Here is a 25,203-nt window from a genome sequence, read left to right as displayed (position 1 = left end):
TCCTAGAGCTAAAACACACACACACACACACAGACACACCACCACCACCACCACCACCACCACCAACAACAACCTATAGTAATGTGCCCAGTGAAAATATCTGCCATACTGAAAGAAATTTTTTTTCATGATATAAACATCCTGAAAACTTTATATCCCACAAACAAAACCTAAAGAAAGTATAGGAAGCTGTATTTCAGGCTGAAGAAAGAAGTGAACACTGCTAAGAGACTGTGGAAAGAAACACAAAACTCGAACCATTAAAGCACAAAGTAGTGAGAACATAATACTACACAAAGCAACAATACAATGCCTATAGTCAGCACAGACTTTTAAGTATTAACTTTAAATATCGATGGTCTCAATTCTCCAATTAAATAACAGACTAGCTTAATCATCAAGGAAAAAAAAATCCATCTGTGTGTTGCCCATAAAACACATCTTAAGGTTTTAAAGCTAGGCACTGCCTTAGAGCCAAAGCATCGACAAAGGCACTCCAGTCAGATGAGACAGGTGACAAAGAAGCAAGTGGCATTGCTGTTCTTATATATGACAAAATATACTTCAAACTAAAGTGAATGAGAAGAGATAAAGAAGGGTACTTAGTTATAATCAAGAGAACAATTTACCAAGAAGGCATTTCTATCCTAAATGTATAGCACTAAACTCTGGTGCACCTAATTTCATTTAAAAATATACTGATGGACTCAAAGTCAAAGACTAACATCAACCTGTTAATTCTCTGTGAGTTCAATGCTTGTCTTTCTTCAAAAGACAAGTCATCTGGACAAAAGATAAACAGAGAATCATGAGAATTAAATGGCATCACACATCAAATAGACTTAAAAGATTTCTACAGAATATTCCACACAAACCCCAAAGGACACACATTCTACTCAGCCACATAAGGAAGGTTCTCCAAAACAGACACAAAACAAATCTTTATAAATTCAGATAGATTAAAATAATACTGTGTATACTATCTGATCATAATGCAACAAAGCAGAGGGCAGACAAATCTCTAGTAAATAGATGAATTCATGGGGATTAACATCATTTAAGAAGAAATCATGAAAGAAACGACATTTACTGGAACTGAAGGAAAACGCAACGTGAAACCTTTGGTATACATTGAAAGTAGTCCTGTGAGGAAAAATTATAGCTCTAAGTGCCTACATTAAAAATATCAGAAAAATCAGCCCACCTCAGAAGAGGCATGGGGCTTCGGGCCTCTAAGGAACCTCTGGTCAGGGGGGCTGGGTAAATAAGCAGCCTTTTGCTAGTGTGACAACCCAACCAGGTGAGCCACCCCTCCAACCTCCCTCATCCCCCGCACCCCGCTCCCCTCCGTCCTTCATCACCCCCCCCTCCGGCGCGCCCCCAAGGCCGGCTCCGCCCCCTCTTGGAGTGGGTGGTGTGCTCCTGCGGCTTCTGTCGTGTCGCAGGCACAGGCGCCGCTGGCAGAGCCGCAGTTCAAGTGGTCTGAGCAGGACTGACGTTGCCCCCACTACTGCGCAGACTGACCGAAGCAACTGGCCTAGCGACCCACTCGCTTCCTCTCTCCAGTCCCCACAGCTCTCGTCCATCTTCTCCTGGCTTTCGGGGCCAAAGTATGTAGCTTGCATCTGGCCGCCTGGGTCCCCAGCAGCTGACGCCCACCCGCATCGTCGAGTGTATCAGGTGCGCAGCTCGCGGAGGGCTAGCGGCGGGCACAGGCCCAGCCAGCCCGCGGTCTGCAGAGGCCCTAGGAGCCCGCCTCTCGGGCCTCCATCCCACCCGGTCCAGGTAGCCCTCCTAGGGGCCGTCTTTATGGGCCACCTTCTCTCAAAGGAGCCTCGTAACCGCCCCAGCCAGAAGAAGCCTCGCTGCTGCAGCTGGTGTCGCCGCCGCCGCCCTCTCATCAGACTGCCGGGCCGGGCCACTACCAAGGCGTCCCCCCAGGCCGCGGGGTCTCGGAACCGCGACTGCTTCTTCCGCGGGCCCTGCATGCTCTGCTTCATCGTGCACAGCCCCGGCGGGCCCGCCCCTGCCGGCCCAGAGGAGGAGCCGCCGCTGTCGCCGCCGCCGCCGCTGCCGCCGCGGGACAGGGCCTACGCCGCCGCCCCCTTGCAGCCTCTGGAGCCGCGCTACGCGGCCTTGGCTGCTGAGGACTGCGCCGCTGCCGCCCGCCGCTTCCTGCTGTCATCGGCCGCCGCCGCCGCCGCCTCCTCGGCCTCTTCTCCCGCGACACGTTGCCGGGAGCTGGGTCTGGCCGCCGCCGCCGCTTGGGAGCAGCAGGGCCGCAGCCTCTTCGTGGCAAGCATGGGGCCTTTGCGCTTTCTGGGGCCGCCTGCCGCCGTCCAGCTTTTCCAGGGGCTGCCGCCACACGGTGAGCACCCCTTGGCCCCCGAGATAGTGTGCAAGGTTCAGGAGGCCGGGATTCCTGACAGCACCTTCTGCATGCAGCCCCGCGGCGGCGGTGGAGGAGGAGAAGGAGGAGTAGGAGGAAGAGGAGGAAGAGGACCTGTGGGGGGAGGTGCCTCGCTGTTGCAGCAGCTAGATGCAGGATGCTGCCAGGCCCCAGAGCAGTCCCCGCCAGGGCTCGGCTCCAGGCCCACCTCTCCAGCCTCCCAGAGTTCTCTCCTAGAGGTCGCCGAGGACGTACTCCGAGCTGGAGGCATCGCCCCCTGGTCCGTCCAGCCGCAGCTGGAAAGCCGTGACGCGGACTATAAGAAGCTTCCCGAAAACCCCTGCAGCTACTTTAGGGAGTCGCCCCCCGAAACCCTAGATATCAACCAGCTGCCGGGGTCCATCGTGCTTGAGGTGGATGTGGATGACTAGGCCCAAGGATGCCATTTTCCCCCACCCCACCCCCACCCTCCTAAGGCTTTCTCTTTCCTCCCCCTGTGCACGGAGGAGTGGGGGTCCCTGAATGCCAGGGGTCGCCCGAAGGGGATACTGGAAAGCCAGTAGGCCCCGTGCTTAAGGCTTGTTTTGAAGTAGAAAAGCTTGGAGTCTGCTGAATGCCTTGTAGTAGATTAGGTCTGTTTCCACAATTCAGGATTCATTTATTGCATTAGCAAATCCCTACATAGAAACTATTAGATTTCTGTGGAATAAATATACGCACACTTGAGCAATTTATATTTGGTGGGTAACAACTTTACATATTGATGTTTGAAAGTTTCCAAACTGTTTTCAGGTTTGATAACTGCTACTTAGTGCCAATAGCTTACAATTAAGCATGTACCATGATCAGTCACTGTACCAGAGCTTTATATATACAAATCTCATGGATTTCCTCCATTTGATGCTGTGAGATGAGTCCTGTCAATATTTACTGTATTCAAAAAGAAATGGACATTCCAGTATTTGGGACAGATGACTTAACACCGGTGAGCCAGGAAGAAGAGGACTTTTCGTTTTCTCTTGTAAAACTAAGTGTAGATGGGCTTAAAGTGGTTGAATGGTTCAAGGTCACACCCATTAAACTAAAGAGCAAATGGAGGTCTTGAACTAAGGAATTTTGGCCAGCTTGACTTGAAAAAAAAATCTCTGTTGTTTATGCTGTTGTTTTTCCTTCTTACTTCCTTACCTTCATATGTAATGGATTACCAGAAGTCAGAAGTCTTTTATGTTGGGGTTGGGAGTGGAGAAGTGAAGTGCCTGGTAGGAATTTTGTGTCACTGTCCTTTACTGAGTAAAATTTCCTGCTTTGTCAGAGCTACAGATAAACATTGTGATAGTTTGTATTACATTATGAACTCCCTTTCCCCCTGTATTCTGTCTTTGTTCCCTTACCTTTTCCTGGAGGTTAAAAGATAAGAACTTGGGTTTTCAGTGTGGATGGTATTTAAATAAGACTAGCCAGAAATAACCTTCAGGAAAATTTGGCTACTTTCATTGTTACTGAATTAACTGCCAATGTAATTGTAAATGTTACTGTCACATCAGTGTACCTTATTTGATTAGACTTTAACATATGTGTAATTGTGTATTTGGATGTATTTTACTGTGACATTGATGTTCTTGTGAACAATACAGCAAAAGACTGAACAAGTTTCTCATTTCCTTGTGTCAAAACATAAAGATTTAATTAGTATGGAGTTGCATTTGCTGGGGGAATAATTAGTTTGTGTGTTCAGGGGATGAATTTTGGGCAAAGGAAATTTTCTCAAGTCCTATAAATCACAGGATAATGGAGATCAGTGGTTCTCAACTTGTGGGTCACGACCACCCCAAACCTTTGGAAAACAGATATTTACATTATGATTGATAACAGTAGCAAAATTACAATTATGAAGCAACAATAAAAACAACATTATTGTTGGGGGTCACCACAACATGAGATACTATAAAAAAGGGTCACAGCATTAGGAAGGTTGAGAACCACTGATATAGATAAATAAAATATCAGCAAAAATATCAGAAAGAGCACAAATAAATGAATAAATGGTACAACTAAAAATTGGAAAAAATAAAAATAAAGCCCAAAACAGCAAGAAGTAATAAAAATCAGAGCAGAAATCAATAAAATAGAAAACAGTAGAAAGAATCAACAAATTTAAGAGCTGGTGCTCTGAGAAGATACACAAGGTTGGCAGGCTATTGGCCCAACTAGGAAAAACAAAGACAGGACCCAAATTAACAGAATCAAAAATGAGCAAGGAAAAGAAATTAACAACAAACACTATAAAGAAATTTAGAATATTATAAAAAAGAATACTTTAAAAACTAGTAATTCATTAACTTGAAAATCCTAAAATAAATACATGAATTTGAGATTCAGCGAAACTACCCAAATTAAAGCAAAAAGAAAACAACCTAAACAGACCCATAACAATGAGATCAAAATAGTAATGAAAAGCCCTCCAATTAAAAGGTTCCCAGGCTCAGGTGGATTCAGAGCAGAATTACATGAGGTCAAAGAAGATCTATACCATATCCTGCTTAAATGTTTAAATGTTTAAGTAAGTAAGTAAGTAAGTAAGTAAGTAAATAAATAAATAAATAAATAAATAAATAAAGTGTGCATCCCACCCCCCACACACACAGAGAAAGAAAGAAAATGAGAATACATCTATGAAGCCAGTATCATACAACCAAATCAGGAAAAGACACAGTAGCAATAACAACAACAACAACAACAACAACAACAAAAAACATTCCCAGAAACTCATACTTCAACCAAGGACTATTCATGGAGATAACCTAGAACCCCTGCACAGATGTAGCCCATGGCAGTTCAGTTTCCAAGTGGGTTACATAGTAATGGGAAGAGGGACTGCCTCTGACATAATCTGATTGGCCTGCTCGTTGATCACCTCCCCCTGAGGGGGGAACACTCTTACCAGGCCACAGAAGATGACAATGCAGCCACTCCTGATGTGATCTGATAGACTAAGGTCAGAAAGAAGGAGAGGAAGACCTCCTCTATCAGTGGACTTGGGGAGGGGCATGCATGCAGAAAGGGGAGGAAGGGTGGGATCGGGAGGGGAGATGGGAGGGGCTTATGGGGGGGTACAAAATGAATAAAGTGTAATTAATAATAATAATAAAATATTATAAAAAAAACTGCAGGCCAATATTCCTGATGACTATAAATTCTAAATGTTTAATGAAATACTTGCAAGTAGAATACACACATACATAAAAATGATTATCCACTATGACAAGACTGGCTTTATCCCTGAAATGCAAGTCATAAAATAAATCACACATGTGGAAATAAGACAAAAATCATATGATCATTCCAATAGATGGCAGAAGAGGCTTTGACAAAATCCAACATGCTACCATGATCAAAGTTCTGGATAAAGTAGAAGTAGAGAGATTTACATACCTCAAAATAATAAAAGCTAAATGTGAGAAACCTACAACCAACATCATTCATTCTAAATAGAGGAAAACTTGAAGCAATCCCACTAACATTATGTGTGAGACAGGGGCTGGAGCAATAAGGCAGGAGAAGAAAATTAAAGGGACACAAATAGGAAAAGGAGTCAGAGTATCTGTGTTTGCATATGACATGGTATTACATATAAGAGATTTAAAAACTCTAATCAAATTCAACTTGGCAGGATACAGAATTAACTTGTACAAATCAATGCCTTTTCTATACACCACCAACAAACACATATGGAAAGATATCATGGACACACTCATTCACAGTAGCCTTAAAGAAAAGAAAACATCTAGGAATAAGTCTAATTATGGAGATTAAAATATCTTTACATGAAAACTTTAAACTCATGGAAAAAAAAGAAAGACATTAGAAAATGGAAGCACACCCCATGAACATGGATTGGTGTAATTAATATTGTGAAAATGACAGTTTTACCAAAAGCTATTTATAGATTCACTGTCATCTGAATCCAACTCTCCACCTCATTCTTCATAGAAATAGAAAAAAAATTCCTAAAATTCTTATGGTACTACAAAAGATCTGGATAGCCAAATGATCCTGAGCAAAAAGAACAATGCTACAGGAATTATCGCTGCAGTTCTCAAGATATATTACAGAGCCATACTAATAAAAACAATGTTATTGGCAGAAAAAACAGGCATTTAGACCAGTGGAACAAAATCAAAGACCCAAACATGAGCACACCTAACTTCAGAAATTTAATATTTGACAAAGATGCCAAAAACATAAGCTGGGAAAAAGACAGCATCTTTAGTAAATGGTGCTGGGAAAACTTTAAATCTATATGCAGAAGAATAAAATTATACCCATCTTATCACAGAGTTGCACAGAAACTAACTCCAATGGATCAAAGACCTAAATGTGAACCCCAAAACACTGAAACTGTTAGATCCCAGGACCATTTCTTGAATGTGTCCTGTTTTTTTTTTTGGGGGGGGGGTTCTTTGTGCATTTTGGTTAGTAATCCTCTGTCAGATGTAAAACTGACAAAAATTCTCTGTCATTCTATGGGCTTCCTGATCACCCAATAGGTTGTTTCTTTAGCAGAACAGAAACCTTTCAGTTTTCACGATGTCCCTCTTGTTAATTGTTGGCCTTATTTCTTGGGCAAATGGGGTCCTTATTCAGAAATTTTTTTCCCTACACCTATATCATTAATTGCTCTACATTGGTCTTGAACTAACTCTTAGCAATCTCTTCTAATCTTCCATTTCCTTCTCATTCGCTGGCTCATTCAGTCTTCTCCTATGTCTAACTTGTTCTCTCTTCAACCTGTCTCTGTAAAACTCTCCTGGTAAAAACTGCTCTGAATTCCACAAACTTGAACTGCCACAAGTTCAACTTCACTGTGCTGCCTCTCAGTTCACTGACTCAACCTAACTGACTGACTAGAACTGACTAGAACTCAGGGATCTGCATGCCTCTGTCTCCTCTGTGCTGGGATTAAAGGCATGTACTACTATGCCTGGACCTAAGTTTTTCTTTACCTGAAACTTTCTCTATACCAGGATGGCCTTGAACTCAGAGATCTACTTGCCTCTGTCTGCTGGGATTAAAGGACTGCCTGAAGTCTAGCCAGAGCAGCCATGTTCGTGGATTAAAATTCTTCTACAGGTGTGTTCTTCCTTGGGAAAAGACTATTTCCTCATTTTCAGCATTCCTTAGTTTCCTGTAGTTCTTTGTGTGGGGTTGAAATATAAATGACCTAGGATACATCTACTGCATGATCCAGGTATGCCACTCTTGGACATACACCTGAAGAACTCCATACCCTGATACAAAAACACCTGCTCATTTATATTCAATGCTGCTCTATTCACAACAACCAGGAATTAGAAACAACCTAGATGTTACCAACTGAGGTAGAGATAATGACAATGTGCTATATTTACACAATTAATTAATTAATATTAATTAAGCAAAATAAAATTTAAAAATTCACAGGAAAATGAATGGAGTTAGAAAGACTCGTTTCTGAGTGAGGTAACACAGACACAGAAAGACAAATATCATGTTTTCTCATTTGTGAATGTTAGCTTTGACTATTTGGATTTAAATTTGGAATATTCACAGACATCAGGAAATTCACAAGGAGCCATGGGCAGGGACTTTCATGAGAGGAGTGGTAGAATGCATGGTTATAAAAGATTTTCTTTTAAGAAAATTATGTAACAGGAAAGGTTAAATTGGGATGACGTATAATAGACCAGGATAAAGGAGGGAATGAAGGCAATTGTAAGCTTGTTACTGTAAAAGCTTCCTATATATCTCTACTTCTAAAACTATCTGTCTGTCAGTCTTTCTGTCTGTCTGTCTATCGGGATACACACACAAATATATATATATATACCGACACATAAGAAAAAAGTTAAAATTGAGGTACAGTATTATAAAGCAGCAATGTTCCTACCAAATATGATAGTCTAACAAACACCTTGTGTGAGGAATTGGTTACCTCTTTAAGAGTTGATTCCCAGTGAGCTACCATAGAACCTCAAACATGGCAGGGTATTACCAATGTTCTTGGCTACCCTACAGAACTTGAAGGTAACACTCTCTTTCAGAAGACAGCACATACTTAAATCATAGAACATGGATAAATCAAGCTAGAACTGACCTGGACACCCCATGCAATCTTCATAGTGTTGACAGGTTCCATGCATGCTAACAGAAGAGAAGAATAATCACCTGTTTTAGCAAGCTAGGAAACTTGTGGGATGCAATAACAATTGGCCTGACAAGACATGCTCACTGTTGCAATAATAGCCCAAACATCATGGAAGTAACCAGCCACTTTCTGATTGGATTTAAGTTAAATTCCACAAGATAAAAACCTAAATCTATCACCATTTTTTAGGCCAAAAACCTATGGATAGATAGGTCCTAACCTCTAATAGACAACCTATTCAGCTCAGTGGGGGGCATAGTATGAAACCAATCTCTAATGAGTTATTACTATATCAATTAATTAGTGTTTCTCTCAACCCTCATTAGAGAAACTTCTGTTTGCAATATATGGTATTTAACACAAAGACTCTCAACTAGCCACGGTTAGACAACAGGGTACTTCAGAATGCTAAGCCTAAAAAGAACAGACCTACTGCCTGCATTCTTCCCAGCGCTCGTGGATTACTGTGGAAGACCAGTCAGAAAAAAATGCAGTAGCCGAAAGTGATGCATGTATACAAGGTACCAGTTTCTTCTGGACATAGCATGGCAGGTGCACATGTGGACTCGTAGCTTTTATTCCCCTTTTATTGAAAATAGACTTTTGAGGGAAGAAGGAAGAAGAGAAGAGGAAGAGGAGGAAGAGAGGTGGTGGTGGTACTATGGAGGAGGAGCAGGAGGAGGAGCAGGAGGGGGATGGAGAAGAGAGAGCTCCTGTGTGGCACCCACGCTTCTGTTCCTCCAGGTACTGCCTAGCCCCTGTCAGTCAAGGCTGAGCCTCCACAGGATAAGGAACTCTGTGTGGGTACCAACAGGCAAAGCTACATCTGTGACACTGAACACTGTGGTGGGCAGTCTCAGTGCTGCAACTATGAACTATGGGGTAAGTCCTTGTCCAGAGAGTTCTTGGCGTCCCAGAGTCACAGTTACTGCCTCTGTTCTTTGGGATGGCCAGCCTTTCCTCATTTTCTTGGGGACAGTGTTGGATTCTGGTTGATGTGGGCCAGCATCACCTTTCTGAACTATTGCTGTGTCCACCACTACCGCTGAGCCCAAGCATGGCTTTCAGACCCATCAGTGGTGGCAACATAAAAATCAACCTGATCACCTACTAGGAAGCCCACAATTACTCATCACTGCCATGTTACTTCAGGTTTTGCTGCTGTCTCTTCAGGGTAGCGCTGCAAGGGGCAGGACTTTCCCACCCTGCGTGCTAGCCTGCCCTATGGCTCCTTGGAAACACAGCTCTTTGTCTGGAAGCCACACAAGACCCCACCCAATGCTGGTGTCATTGACTCACAGCCCTCTGAAGTGCCTGATGATTGGGCGGCCATTAAAGTCCCTGGAATGGAGTCTACTCGCTTAGTGGCTAGCCATGGGGAGTTGGACCCAGGGTCCTTTCTGGACAGGGATTTGGAGTGTAAGGAGGAACTACTGAAAGATTAAACTTCTGAGCATGGTAGCGTATTTCTATACCACACAGAAAAGATAAGACACCAAGCAGACATCACCACTTCACAGGTGACTTGGGCACTGAGGGGTGTGTGGTGTGTACAATCAGAGCCACCACAATGATGATGTCAAAGAGTTCAATATATGTTAAACTTGTTTTTAAATTCTATTTTATTTGGGGTGTTTATGCCTTTTCCTCCTTTTCAACAAACCCTAGGAAAGAGAGAGAAGATTAGTAGGGAGAGGGGGTTCAGGCCCCTTTTTTTCTACTGGTTGTTTAGGATTGATGGGTTCTTTTAGGGGATATACTATAATCTCCATCAACAGCAAAGACAGCAAGCAGTCTCATCCATTTTTCTCCTCCAAGCTGCTGCACCAGGCAGCATCTCTGGTCTCTCCAAACTGCCACACTTTCTCTTCCTGGGCTCTCATGTTTATATCTCTCAGAGTCCTAAACCACACCCCATCTCCATGCTACATGAGGCAGGCTGTTACCAACTGGCAAAGACCGAGCCCTGCAGGAGGCAGTTATCAGCTGTGGACAAACTAAAGCCCAAACTAAAATCCTACCGTTGGGATTAAAGCAAAAACATATTTACATAACATAACTGAGTTTGCAAAGAAACTGAAACTTCCATTACAAATACACTCAGAGATGATGCTGTGGATGGGCCTCTGGACTTCTGTGACAGCTGTCACATATGGCCTCCTATTGATGAAGACAAAGGACGCTGTCTACTCCTCTGAGGAGTGGGTTTGAGAGCCTGGGCACCCCCACTTGCCATAGCAGCTTTGCTTGCTGCTAAACACGCCATTAATGAACAGGATTCACAGAACTGGCAGTGCAACAACTCCCCCAGCTAGAACAGACCCTGCCTGCACCCAACAGCTTGACAACAACCAGGGTAGGGGACACTCATAAAGGAAGCATTAAGTGACTTTTAGAAATGGTACAGCTACTTTGTCCTTTTATTATTATTTTTTCCTGTTGTCTCACTTTCCCCACATCCCCAGGTACAGATTTGGGGTATAGATGCCTCTGCACTCCAACAAAAGCACAGTGTTGTAGAAGACTGAGAAGCTAGTTTTGGGACTTATTACATACTCCCATCCCATTTTCAGTGTTGTAGCTCACCTACCTGCTTGGCTGAGAAACATGCGTCTGGAAAGCTCTTGAGGACTGATGCTGGCACTGGGTTCTAAGATAGTTCTCAGTGATGGAGTGGATTTATAAGAGAACTTTACTGTGTCTTAGTCCTGGAGAGACAGTTTATTTTGGCCCTGAGTGAAGAAGAAAACCCACAGGAACCAGGGGATTGTCATTTGTGGCTCTCAGCGTCAGCAGAACTGGCTTTGGTCTAATCCTATGGGAGGGTGAGAGCTTATGGACAGGTTGGTAAGGGACTTGTTGATCTAGTAAGTCCCAGGTAGAAAGTACACATTTGTACATTGCAAAGCAGGACCTTTCTCAGCAGGCTCTAGCTTGTTCCAGCCTGGTAGTTCAGGAGTAGAAGGTTATACTGTGTTCTCTGTGTTTTCCTTTAAAAACAAATAACAAAAGGCTAGGTGAAACAAAAACCATATCAGTGGGAAAAATTTTCTTCTGGATAAGGGAATTCTGCAGCTTTCTTTTGTGCTAAGTTCACAAGAGTCTACCAACTGTTAGGCCAGGAGAAAAGAGTTTGAACAGGCCTGGTAACCCTTGGCCTTCTGTGAGTGGAGGCCTAAGTCTGATGACTGGTAGAGATAGAGCCTCTTCCACCTCTGCTCTTTGTCTATGCCCACAGGTGATCAGTGGTCCCTGCCCATCCTGAACACAGTCTGCAGTCTCTGTCTCCTTGCCCTCTGTAAGCAGATGGACTGAGGGAGTTGTGTGTCCTGGGAAAGGCAGCCTCATAGCCTGGCTCTCACAGTATTTTCTGTCGTTTGACTATGTCTGTTGTTTGTGCATTTGTTTGTTTGTTTGTTTTAAACTGACCACCTAGAATGAATACCTTGGTTATCTCTGCTTTTCATGGCTGCCAATGCCCATAGCCTAGTGGAGGCTCATTTTCATGTAACAGCCTATGTAAAGGGCTTTTGGAAGGAGGTGATAGCCATCTCCAGCAGGCCCTTAGGAGCCTGGTTATTGTTGTCTGCCTCTAGAGACCCAGTCATGTTTTGACAGGAAAAAGGAGCATAGAAGCGGCTGAAATATACATTTCCTATCCAGTCTGGCTCATGTAGAGAGTTTGGTTCTTGAGTGACATGCTTGGACAGATTGGGACTCAGACATGCACCTGCTCAAGATCACCAGGGCTCTCTGGCAGATACCTTGAAGCCACAAATGCGCACCCTCTTCAGCCAGGCTCTAGAGGGTTAGTGGGTAGCCACAGGGGCTTTGGCTGCAGCCATTGTACACCTTTCCCACTACCTTCTTGTTAAAATCCCAGACAGCTCATTGAAGTGACCCAGAAAAGAATAAGTTTTCCCCAAACGAACTCCTCTTTAGTTAATTGATGTTGTGGTGGGACTCACTCTTTCCCTTCTCATGATGACAGAGCCACAGGTCTGGTTCTTGCTGCTTTAGGCCATCCTGATGCTCAGAGAGAGTACTGGAAATAGTGAGTTGGGTCCGGGGAGACTTGACTCAGTTGGGGAGGTAAAGGGGAGAAAGGGTTTGGCAGAGGGCTGGGTGCTATGGTCAGATTTGTAGCCATCACCACATTCTTGTTCAAGGTACAACGCCTCTCGTCAGTTATAGTGAATATGTTTATTTTAAGCAATAAGATTCAGCTGTTCAGATACCCCTGGGCAGTCTGGGTGATGCATATCCTGTGCTGTGATTGTTCTGAACACAGAGTGGCCCTAACCACTGTGGAAAGCCCTAATAAAACCAGCCCCAAACAAAACACTAACAACAACAAAGAAAAAATAGATTTTTTTCCTCATATAATATATCCTGATTATAGTTTCCCCTCCCTGTGCTTTCTGGTTTCTCCTCCCTCCCCTCCCCTCTGGATGCCTTTATGTCTCTCATTAGAAAAGAACAGGTTCCTAAGAGATAACAATCAAACATGACAAAATAAAATATAATAAGGTAAAGCATTCAGTTTCATAGAAGTTGCTAAAGCATGCACAAGACTTCTGTATGTCCAAGTCAAACCAAATTCCAATATGGAGAGGATAGGTGGGCATAAAGTACTGCTGCTAGCTCAGCAGCAGTAGGCAGCTGGGAGAAGGGGAGTCAATTTTCTTTGATAGTATAGGCCTTGGTAATTCAAACTCACTCTAGTTAAAGGCCACACATTCAAGAATATTTGGGCAGAACAAACTAGATTTTATGAGCTTAAAACAAAACAAAACAAAACAAAACAAAACAAAACAAAACAAAACAACCCAGCTGGGTGCAATGGCATACACCTTTAATCCAATCCCAGCACTCAGGGAGGCAGAGGCAGGTGAGTTTAAGGCTAGCCTGGTCTACAAATCGAGTTCCATGGACAGCCAAGGCTACACAGAGAACTCCTGTCTTGAAAAACAACAACAACAAAATACACAAGGTTTGAAGATTTGAAAAGGGAGGTGTCTGGGATTAGTTGGGAGAAGGGATGAATATCATAAAAAAAAAAACATTACACAAACTTCTCTAAGAAATAACAAAAATTTAAAAACTCAGGACAATGACCCTAGCATTGGTGCAAGGCACATGATTAATACAGAAAAGCCAATGTATTCCTACATTCAAACAATTAACAATCAAATGTCACTATCTAATGATATACACAAAGACACATTCGGGTGAGAATGAAAATGGTATGTATAACTGAGGTAAGAATAGGGCTGAAAGAAACAAATGCGATTTAAAGAAATGGAGAGATCAATTGCCCTGAGGTTAATACACTAAAGACTGTTAAATGCAAACTTTCCACATTTCACATGTCAACGAGAATATGAGTAACATTTTCGGTGAAGCTGAGAAGCTGATTGTAAAGTTCATACTGAAAAGGAAAGCATGAAGAATAGCCAAAGCAACACTTGAGGCAGAAACACCAGAGTAGAGGATAAGATACAGCTTGACTCTTGTTATTCTACTTTAGGCATTGACAACAGGTCATCCTGCTAAAAATCAAACAGAGGCCACATAGGGTAATGCATACCTGTAACACACAGCAGTGAAGAGACAAGAAAATCAATACCTGTTTGAAATCAGCCTGATCTACACAGGAAATTGCATGCTCTCCAAGGTTGCATAGAAGAACTCTTTCTTTCGCTTGCAAAATACATTTATTTCTTTATAAAAAACTGGCCTCGTAGTCAATGTATATTTACATTTTAAAACAGTACCTAATTTAGTGAGAAAGAATTCAGTGCAAACTAGAAACAACTTACAAAGTCAGATTTATACAGAACACCAAAAATAACAAATAGACCCACTAAAATAAGTAAGAAACAGAATTATTATAAATAGTCACTGTGTTTTAAGCAGGAATCAATAGAAGCCTTAGGAGTTAAGGCTTATACAAAGGACTTATACAAAGTAGAAAAAAATTACACCTAACTCCAACTAAAATATGCACACCTAAGGAAGATAAACAAGAAAGAGGTCCAGGGGTAAGATGATTAATCTTCATCTAGAAAGACAAAGGGGATGGACATTGGAAATAGGAGAAAACAAGTAACAGGACAGTAACCTACCACAGAAGGCACCCGAAAGACTCTACCTTGCAGTGTATCAAAGCAGATGCTGAGAACTGTAACCAAGCCTTCGGCAGGGTGTAGGGAATCTTATGAAGGAAGGAAAAATTAGTATATCTTAGAGGGGACAGGGAGTCCCACAAGGTCCAAATATATCTGAGCACAGGGGTCTTCTATGAGACTGTTTATCAAACCAAGGACCATGCATGGATATAACCTACAACCCCTGCTCAGACATAGCTCATGGTAGCTCAGTATCCAAGTGGGTTCCCTAGTAAGGGAGACAGGAATTGTTTTTGACATGAACTCATGAGCTTCCCCTCTCCCCTGAGGGAGGAGCAGCCTTGCTAGGCCACAGATAAGGACATTGCAACCATCCTGAAGATACCTGATAAGCTAGGGCCAGACGGAAGGAGAGGAGGACACCCCCTCTCAGTGGACTTGGAAGGGGCAGGGAGGAGATGAGGGAGGGAGTGGAGGATTTGGAGGGAAAGAGGGAAGGGGCTACAGCTGGGATACAAGTGAATGTATAAAATTATTTAAAAATAAAAAATATTATAAAAAAGAAAAGAGATTCTTTTACTCAAGTAATAAACAAGCACATGATAATATGCTCAGCGGTATCAATGCCAGTAAGTAAGCAAACATTTTAAAACACAATAAACCACTGCATGTTTATTAAAATAGAAAATAGCAAAGTGACAGGTTCCATTAGTTTTTGTGTATCGTTACTGTGAGAAGATACCTGACAAAAGCAATTAAAGGAAGTCTTGAGTTAATTTTGGTTTACACTTTTGGTGTACATTTCATCATGTCAGAGAAATTATGGTAAGAGGAGCTTGAGGCAACTAGTCACATTCTCTGCAGTCTGGAAGTAGAGAAGAATGAACACTCAGCTTACCTTCCTTTTGTGAACTCTGTTTAGGACTATTGCATAAGGAATGGTACCACCCGCAGTTGGTGTGTCTTAGTATTTTGACTAACCTAATCTAGATAATCTCTCTAGAGAGAGAACCCAGAACTGTGCTTTCTAGGTGCTTCCAGATCATGTCAATTTGACAGTCTGTATTAACGAGTAGAGTTAATCTAGTTAACTGGCAAAGGGTGTACCAAGAGTGAATAGATACATTGAGGAGCTGCAATACACAATCTTTGCTTCAAGGAAATTGAAGTTGTGCAACCAGAACACAGAATGATTGAATGTGACTCGAGGTTCAGGTGCTGGCAAGGCTGATGCAGAAACATTAGGATGAGAGAGGTGGTGGCTCAGGTAGTAAAGTGCCTTCTGCAAAGGCATGGGGACCCAGGAGCCAAATGAAAAAGTAGGCATCCTCATGCACCTTTTTTTATCTCTAGCACAGTGTGGGGGTTTCAGAGACAGGTTTATGGGATTCACTGGCCAGTCAATGTAGACAGCATATGAATGATCAGTTCAGTGAGACCTTGTATCAAAGATAAGGTGAAGAACAATCAAGAAAGACACTCAAAAGCAACTTTTCTTTGCTAATGTAGGAGCATAGACTTTCATGTGCATTGTGCAAGTCTACACACATGTGCACCACCACACACACACACACACACACACACACACACACACACACACACACAGAGTAATGTAACTTTAATGCTGGGACCACTTTACCCTATCCCAAATAGAGAAACTGTGAATGATTCCAGCATAGAGGCACATAAATATAGAACACCAAGTAAGGAAAGACAGAAGGAACCACTGTAAGGTCAAGATCAGGCTGCTATACACAGTGAGTTCTAAGTCAATCTAGGGTATGCAGTGAGAAACTGCCCCAAAATTAAAAAAGAAGGTACAGCCACATTGTAAAATATTTTGGCAGTGTCACAGAAATATAACTACACACCTATCAGATGATCCATTTATTCTATTCCTACATTATTTACCTAAAATACATGAAATATATATGTATATATATGCATATATACACATACACACATAGACTTGTGTATAAGTTTACATATATATATGTAACTCTATTGAGTCTCCAGGTAATGAACGTGACTGAAAAAACTCAACAAGTGTGGATATTGTTATACTTTGAATGTGAAATATCCAATATGCTTATGTGTTAAATCTAGGTCCCCAATTGGTGATGCTCTTATGAGAGGTTTTGAAACCTTTTAGACTGAAGCCCAGCTGTTAGATACTAGGATATATGGGTGGGGCTTAAGGGCTTACATACCAGTTTTTTTCCTGTCCAAACTGAATGCCTTTTTTTTTTATCTACTCACATGGATGAATAAACTAAGCCACCAATTCTCACTACCACAGACACGGTGCTACCTTTCAGGCTTCTCTCCAAAAGTAGACAGTATTCCCTTCAGCTGTGAGCCAAAAGAAATTCTTTCTCACTTCATTTGCTTATGTCAGGGGTATGGTTAAGCAATCTAGTAAGATACTACAGAAAATTCTTACCCAGGATGGAGGTTGTTGCTATGGTAAATCTGTCTGTTAAGTTCTTTGGCATTTGGAACTGATTTATGTAAAAAATGATTTATGTAAAAAATTTATGTATATGGATTTGGAACTTCAGGCCAGAAAACATTAAAATTCTACAAGCAAAGCTTAATGGGCCATCTTGATGAGAGCCTCAAAGGTCAGAATGCAGATATAAATATCAGCAGGAAAGGTGATGCTCAGAGCCATTGAGGACTAACAAGGACTCCATCATGAAACGAGAAAGAAGACACATGAGCTACATTCTAATGAATAAGTTATCTGTGTCCCGTTTGTTGTAAAAATTTAAGTAAGACTAAATGCTGAAATAATTGGCTAATTAAATGCTCAATAGAGAGAATGTCAAGAACACAAATCATTTACGACCTGGGGGAGATTTGGGTCAGTGGGTCAAGTGCTTGCCCAGCTAGTATGACCACCGAGTTTAGATGATCATTATGTAGAGAAAAGTCAGACATGACAGTACTGTAACTTAGCACTGAGTGGAGGAGACATGCAGATCATGGGGAATTGGTATTCAGTCATTCTAACCTAAACTGTGATTTCCAGGTTAAGTGACACACACACACACACACACACACACACACACACACACACACACTGTAAAGAAGGAAACTAAGAGGACCTGACAATATCAGCTTTTGTCTTTCACATGCACTCCAAATAGAAAGCACACCACACAGACACACACAGAGAAACACATATAAATACAAACACATACACATTGCATATATAAACACTCTTACGTATGAAAATGTCAGGAAGAAACTCATTGCTTTATATTTTAACCTGTCAATTGTAAGAAAAATAATCAAAAAATCACCTTTAAAAAGGAACAAAAAAACCTCAAATAGAAGATGCAGGGAAAGGCTTATTGTGGGGCCCAAGTTTCTGGATGCTCTCTCTCCAAACTGTCACCCTGTGAAGGGTAGAAGACCTAGAGGGAAAAGAGGGTCATTATTATCAAATGTGACTATGGTAGATAAGACTTTTTTTTATTTCAGTTACTTAGTTACTTGGGGCTCACATAAATTATAATCATATGAGTGCTCTTTACTGATGTTGTTAAAGGGATTTTAGACTTCTTGGGCCTTTAAGTAAAAATAAACACATGCAGAAGTGCTTTTCAAGTTTCATAATTCCTTCATAAGCTATTTAAATGTCATAAGGATATTGCAGAGATCCCAAGATAGACTACCTGTGTAAAAGGAGGATTTGAATGGTGAGCTATAGCATTTAGATAGTCTCTTTAGACTACTGACTGTACAGCAGTGGGTGGAATGATACCACCTAGATATGAAGAAAAACCTGGGGAAGCTTAGAAAGATGCTGGATCAGCCAGTGCCATGGAGAGCAAAGATGTCACTTTAGATGGGAACATTCAAGGACCACACCTCCACTGGGAAGTCCTTTCTCTTCCTGGAGCCTGGGCTAGCACACCCATTCTTATCTCACTTGTCCTACCCACTTTCCTGAGTAGTTCAATGGCACCTGTCTGCCCTAGTTTCTTGGTCCTCTTGGGACAGTTGAATCTTCTTCTTTTCCTGAAGAAGCACTCCCTCATCCATTTGTATCTGATGTAGGTTTTCTCTGCGGGACTCCCCAACAATATAAACCCAGACAGACTGAAAAACTAGGACCATGTATAGAGCACTCCAGCACTTGTGCCTTTCTTGTGGTTTCAGCTACCACCAATCCTTAGGTGTGATATTTGAGGTAATCCTTTAGTGGGCAGTTCCTCATGGAGCCCAGAAACTACAGCCATCTTATGTCTGAGAGACTCTTGCAACATCATTTCTGAAGTAAACAGTGCTCTTCTTGGCTTTAATAAACATCAAAATCTAGTCTCATCCTAGTGCTTCAACATAACACCAGCTACAGCCTTCCTTGCCTTCTTTACTGATTATTCATCATGGCTTGCTTAGCCTGCTTTCTTATAGCACCCGGGTACACCAGCCCTCAATGAACTGGGTTCTCCTATGCCAATCACTCAGTAAGAAAATTCTCAAGCACTGGAAAGGATCATCCTGAGCGAGCTATCCCAGAAGCAGAAAGACACATACAATATATACTCACTCATATAGACATATCATATAGGATAAACCTACTAAAATCTGTACACCTAAAGAAACTAATAAAGAAGGAGGACTCTGACTAAAATGCTTAATCCCCATCCGAAAAGGCAAAGAGAATGGGCATCAGAAGAAGAAGAAAACAGGAAACAAGTTAGGAACCTGACACAGAGGGCCTCTGAAAGGCTTTGCCCTGCAGACTATCAAAGCAGATGCTGAGACTTATGGCCAACTGTTGGGCAGAGTGCATGGAATCTTATGAAAGAAGTGAGAAATAGTAAGACCTGGATAGGAGAGGAGCTCCACAAGAAGAACAACAGAACCAAAAAATTTGAACACAGGGGTCTTTTCAGAGACTCATACTCCAACCAAGCACCATGCATGGAGATAACCTAGAACCCCTGCACAGATGTAGCCCATGGCAGTTCAGTTTCCAAGTGGGTTACATAGTAATGGGAAGAGGGACTGCCTCTGACATAATCTGATTGGCCTGCTCGTTGATCACCTCCCCCTGAGGGGGGAGCACTCTTACCAGGCCACAGAAGATGACAATGCAGCCACTCCTGATGTGATCTGATAGACTAAGATCAGAAGGAAGGAGAGGAGGACCTCCCTTATCAGTGGACTTGGGGAGGGGCATGAGTGAAGAAGGGGGAGGGAAGGTGGGATTAGGAGGGGAGGAGGAAGGGGTTTATGGGGGGATACAAAGTGAATAAAGTGTAATTAACAAAAGTTAAATAAAAATCTCAAGCTTCCCAGCTGCTCACATGGCAGATGTACTCTGTCAGAAAGGTTTTCACCATTATCACTGTTCTGTTTTAAATCGCATCTTCCTCTGTCCTCTTATTTTTATTTTTGTGTGGGTCTGCATCCATGCAGGACCTCATGCCTGTGAGGCAAGTGGTCTACCAACTGTGCTACATCCCCAGCCCTGTCATCTGCTCTTAAATGTGAAGAGCTGCCTTATCACTGCTCTGTTTGCACATGAACAGAAGGTGCATGTCATGCCTTTGAGCTTCCCAGGTACTGATTGTTGGCATGAAAGGACTTGGGGCTAAAATTGCAAAGAATCTTATCCTGGAGGGAGTGAAAGGACTGACCATGTTGGATCATGAACGGGTATCTCCAGAAGACCCTAGAGTTGTTCTTGATTCAGACTGGGTCTGTGGGCCAAAACAGAGCTGAGACCTATTTGGAATGAGCCCAGAATCTCAACCCCGTGGTGGATGTAAAGGTGGACACTGAGGATATAGAGAAGAAGCTGGAGGTGTTCTTTACTCAGTTTGATGCGGTGTGCCTTACTTGCTGCTCCAGGGATGTCATTGTTAAAGTCGACCAGATCTGTCACAGAAACAGCATCAAGTTCTTCACAGGAAATGGCTTTGGGTACCATAGGTACACCTTTGCAAATCTTGGAGAGCATGAGTTCGTAGAAGAGAAAACTAAAGTTGCCAAAGTTGGCCAAGGAGTAGAAGATGGACCTGATACCAAGAGAGCAAAACTTGATTCATCTGAGACAACCATGGTCAAAAAGAAAGTGCTTTTCTGCCCTGTAAAAGAGGCAACAGAAGTGAATTGCTATGGAGAGAAAGCCAAAGCCCACCTGAAGCGCACAGCCCCATACTACTTTCTGCTACAAGTGCTGCTTAAATTCCACACAGATAAAGGGAAAGATCCTAGTTGTAACAGCTACAGAGAGGATTCAGAGCTGCTGCTGCGGATACGAAATGATGTGCTTGACTCACTGGGCATCACTCCTGACCTACTTCCTGATGACTCTGTCAGGTACTGCTTCTTTGAGATGGCCCCAGTATGTGCTGTGGTTGTGAGCCTATGAGCCTAACCTTTAATGGCTGAGTCATATTTCAACCCAACCTGTTTATTTCTAAAAGAAAGGTTCAATGCCAAGGGCCATGATGCAGGCCTGTAATCCTAGAAATTGGAGTACAGGGGCAATAGGATTGCTGTAAATTTTAAGGCCAAACTGGTCTACATAATTTATCAATAACCTGTCTCAAAATATAAAAGGCATATTCCAGAGTTAGGATGAGCCACATCCTTTCCCAGTTCCTCATGTTGGCCACCCAGGTCCCCTGAGGGGAGGGCCAAGTTGGTTTGGTCTTCCTTGGGGATGTGGGCTCAGGTTGTTTTCTCTAGTTTGTAGATTACCCAGCTTGTTCAGGGAGAAATGATAATAAAATGACTTTCTCTCAAAAAAAAAATATAAAAATAAATAAATAAATAAATAAAAGAAAAGAAAAGAAAAGAAAAGAAAAAGAAAATTCTCCATAGACTTGCCTACAGGTCAATCTTCTGGGATCATCTTTTCAATTTTTTTCCTCTCTTCTCAGATAACTCTAGCTTGTGTCAAGTTGACAAAATAAAAATGACCTGGATAGATATGTACTCTTAGTTTGTTTTTCTGTTGAGACAGGCTGTAGTAGCTACAATATCAAGCTGACAGAGTAACCCTGGATTCAAAAGGACTCTTGTGTCAGGCTGCTAGATACCTTAAATTTCAGTGTGGTTCCACAGAGTTCTGCTCCCTGGGAAGATTCTGTCTCTCTGTCTCTGTCTCTCTCTCTTTCTCTCTGTGTATGGTCATGTTCTGAATTAAAGGTATGAGCTGATTGCCACAGGTTGAATGGGAGGACGATTGTTTTCAGTATCAATGAAAAAAGAAAGGTAGTTATTTTAATTTGAGTGAATTTGGGAGCTATTTCTGGGCTTTTATTTTTACAAAATATTGAAATGAAGAGGGCTGGGATCTCCAATTATACATGACCAGGTGTCATTTGTGGTGATGGAATGTCACTGGAGCAGCTACAATCTGAAGTAAATGGGAAAATTTTCAAAAGAATCTTTGAGGCCACAAAGATTGCAGCTTTATCTCAGAGGAGATGTAAAAGTATTCCCCAAGACAGAGGTTATTTGGCATTATCTCTGGTTGAAGAAAATTCAGGGCATGTGGTTGAATTTGATATATATATTTAAAATTATTTTTCTAAAACAATATATTCTGATTACAGTTTCTCCTCCCTCTAATCCTCCCAGCTCTTCTCCACCTCCTCTTCCATCTGAATCCACTCTCATTTTGTCTCTCATTAGAAAAGAACAGGCTTCTGAGAGATAACAACAAAATGTAACAAAATAACATATACTAAGATAAAACAAAAACCATCACATTAAAGTTGAACAAGGCAAACCATCAGAAAGAAAAGAACCCCAAGAGTAGGCATAAGAATCAAAGACCCCACTCATTCACACCCTCACAAGTTTCATAAAAATACTAACCTAAAAACTATAATATATACACAGAGGACTTGGTGCAGACCTGTGTGGGCCCTGTGTTGCTGCCTCAGTCTTTGTGAGCTCATATGAACTTTGCTCAGTTGATTTAGAAGGCTTTGTTCTCCTGGTGTCCTTCATCCCTCCTGTCTCTTATTCTCTTTCTGTTTCCACTTCTACAGGGTTGCCTGAGCTTTGAGGGGAGGAATTTGATGAAAACATCCCATTTAGAGCAGTGTGTTCCAATGATCCCTCCCATGTGTGTGTGTGTGTGTGTGTGTGTGTGTGTGTGTGTGTGTGTGTGTAATGTCTGCCTCAGGTCTCTGTATTTGTTCCTATCTGCTGTAGGAGGACACGTCTCTGTTGATTGGTGAATAAAGCCCTGATCAATGGGTATAGCAGAATATCATTTGGAATAATTTTATTGCTACTAATTTTTAGACCAGTAATATTTAATTTTACCCTAGGTCTCTGCACTATCTAGTCTCTGGTTCTTGGTCACCTAAGCAGTGTTGGGTATGTTTTCAATCTTGTAGAGAGAGCCTTGAGTCAAATCAATCATTGGTTTGTTACTCTCGCAAGCTTTGTGCCACCATTGCTCTACCATTTCTTTTAGGCAGGACACCATTGTAAATCAAATGTTTTGTGTCTGTCAGGTTAATGTTTACACTTTTCTTTTGGTAGCATGCATAGCACCTTTGATATATATTTTTTACATATCTTGTACCAAGATTACTAACCTGTTGGGATGAAGGCTGTATGTAGGCACTAGCTGGACTTCTCCATGTTAAATTAGTTTTTTAAGGACTCCCTTCAGCAATGAGGGCCTTGCTGTCTATTTGTGAAGAGTAACCTATAGTTTTGGAACTAGCCTAGGCTGTTTGGGAAATTTCATGAGACCCTCCTGGTCAAGAACTCAGTTAAACTGGTCCATTACTGGAAGCCTTGTTTAGTAACAAGAGTTAGGAATCTGTATCCCTCATGATTTGGAGATCTCATTGGGATTTCATTCATATATTTTAAGAAGTTTCCATTGCACTAGGTTTCCATATCATCTTTCAAATGCTCCTCAGTTCCAGCTGTCTCTCCCTACATTGCCTCCTTCAACCTTATCTCCCCTCCTGCTCCCCACATGATCCTCCCATTCTCATCACCCCCACACTGGGTCCAGTTCCCTGTAAATCTATTTTAGTTCCTCCTCTCAGGGAGATCCATGTGTGCTTCCCCCATTAGTCTCTTCCTGTATGACTAAAATCTCTGGGTCTAAGGATTGTAGCTTGGTTATAATTTATTTAACGGCTACTAGCCAGGTAGAAGTGAATATATATCGCATTTATTTTTCTGGGTCTGGTTTATCTCACTCAGGATATTTTTTTCTAGTTCTATTCATCTGCCTGAAAATTTCATGATGTCATTTTTTAAACAGCTGAGTAATACTCCATTGTGTAAATATACCACATTTTCTTTGTTAGTTATTCTGTTAAGGGACATATAAGTTGTTTTCAGTGTCTTGCTATTATGAATAGTACAGCAATGAATATGGCTGAGCTACTGTCCTTGTGGTAGGATGAAGCATCCTTTGGGTAAATGACCAAGAGTGGCATAGCTGGATATTGAGACAGATCTATTCCCATCTTCCTGAGGAATTGCAGCACTAATTTCCACAGTGGCTGTACAAGTTTGCATTCCCACCAGCAATGGAGGAGCTTTCTCCTTGCTCTACATCCTTGCCAGGATGAACTGTCACTTGTGTTATTGATCTTAATCATTCTGAAAGAGTAAGAATCTCAAAGTAGTTTTAATTTGCATTTCCCTGATGGCTAAGGATGTTGAGCATTTCTTTAAGTGTTTCACAGCCATTTTACTTTCTTTTAATTGATAATTCTGTACTCCATTTTAAAAATTGGATTATTTGGTTTTCTGACATCTAGTTTCTTGAGTTATTTATATATTTTGGAAATTAGTCCTCTATTAAATGTGGAGTTGGTAAAAACCTTTTCCCATTTTGTAGGCTGCAATTTTGTATGGATGACAGTGTCCTTTGCCTTACAGAAGCTTTTTCAGGTTCATGAGGTCCCATTTCTTAATTGTTGCCTGTGCTAACAGCGTTCTGTTGAGAAAGTCTTCTATGACAATAAGTTCAAGGATATTACCCTCTTTCTCTTCTATCAGGCTCAATGTTGAGGTCTTTAATCAATTTGGAGTTGAGTTTTGTGCAGGGTGATGGGTATTGATTATTTTTTTATTTTTCTACATGCAGACATCCAGCACCATTTGCTGAAGATACTGTATTTTTTACAGTGTGTATGTCAGACTTCTTTATAAAAAATCAGGTGTCCATATGGTGTGTGGGTTTATGTCTGGGTCTTCAATTCAATTCCAATGATCAATGGATCTGTTTTTTTCCCCAATACCGTGCTGTTTTCATTATTATAGCTCTGTGGTACAACTTGAGATCAGGAATAGTGAGGCCTCCCTCAGTTCTTTTATTGTTTAAGCTACCTTTTTTGGTGTGTGTGTGTGTTATGAATTTTCCTTTCAAGATATGTAAAGAGTTGTATTGGAATTTTGATGGGAATTGCACTGAATCTGTAGATTGTTTTTGGTAATTCCACCAGGAGTATGGGAAATTTTTTTCATCCTTTAATATCTTT

General features: G+C 41.8%; 1 protein-coding gene and 2 pseudogenes across 1 annotated transcript; all 3 read left to right on the top strand.

Annotated features, from left to right (window-relative positions):
* Nucleotides 1-1,353: 1,353 nt before the first annotated feature.
* LOC129677275 (F-box/LRR-repeat protein 17-like) lies at nucleotides 1,354-4,033 on the top strand. The gene has a single exon (XM_055607923.1). It carries the CDS (start codon nucleotides 1,810-1,812, stop codon nucleotides 2,818-2,820), a length of 1,011 nt encoding a protein of 336 aa, XP_055463898.1. The 5' UTR covers nucleotides 1,354-1,809; the 3' UTR covers nucleotides 2,821-4,033.
* A 5,410-nt stretch (nucleotides 4,034-9,443) lies between these two features.
* LOC129677287 (WW domain binding protein 1-like) lies at nucleotides 9,444-10,888 on the top strand (annotated as a pseudogene).
* Nucleotides 10,889-17,300: 6,412 nt separating this feature from the next.
* LOC129677286 (SUMO-activating enzyme subunit 1-like) lies at nucleotides 17,301-21,098 on the top strand (annotated as a pseudogene).
* The last annotated feature ends 4,105 nt before the right edge of the window (nucleotides 21,099-25,203 follow it).

This window comes from Psammomys obesus, unplaced genomic scaffold, assembly GCF_907164565.1.
Source record: "Psammomys obesus unplaced genomic scaffold, mPsaObe1.curated_primary_1811, whole genome shotgun sequence".
NCBI lineage: Eukaryota > Metazoa > Chordata > Mammalia > Rodentia > Muridae > Psammomys > Psammomys obesus.
Note: the sequence above shows the minus strand (reverse complement) of the source record. Positions and strands in the feature narration are given on the sequence as shown.

Bases quoted from the DNA above. Each gene is read 5' to 3' on its own strand.
- LOC129677275 (XM_055607923.1), top strand. From the start codon at position 1,810: ATGGGCCACCTTCTCTCAAAGGAGCCTCGTAACCGCCCCAGCCAGAAG.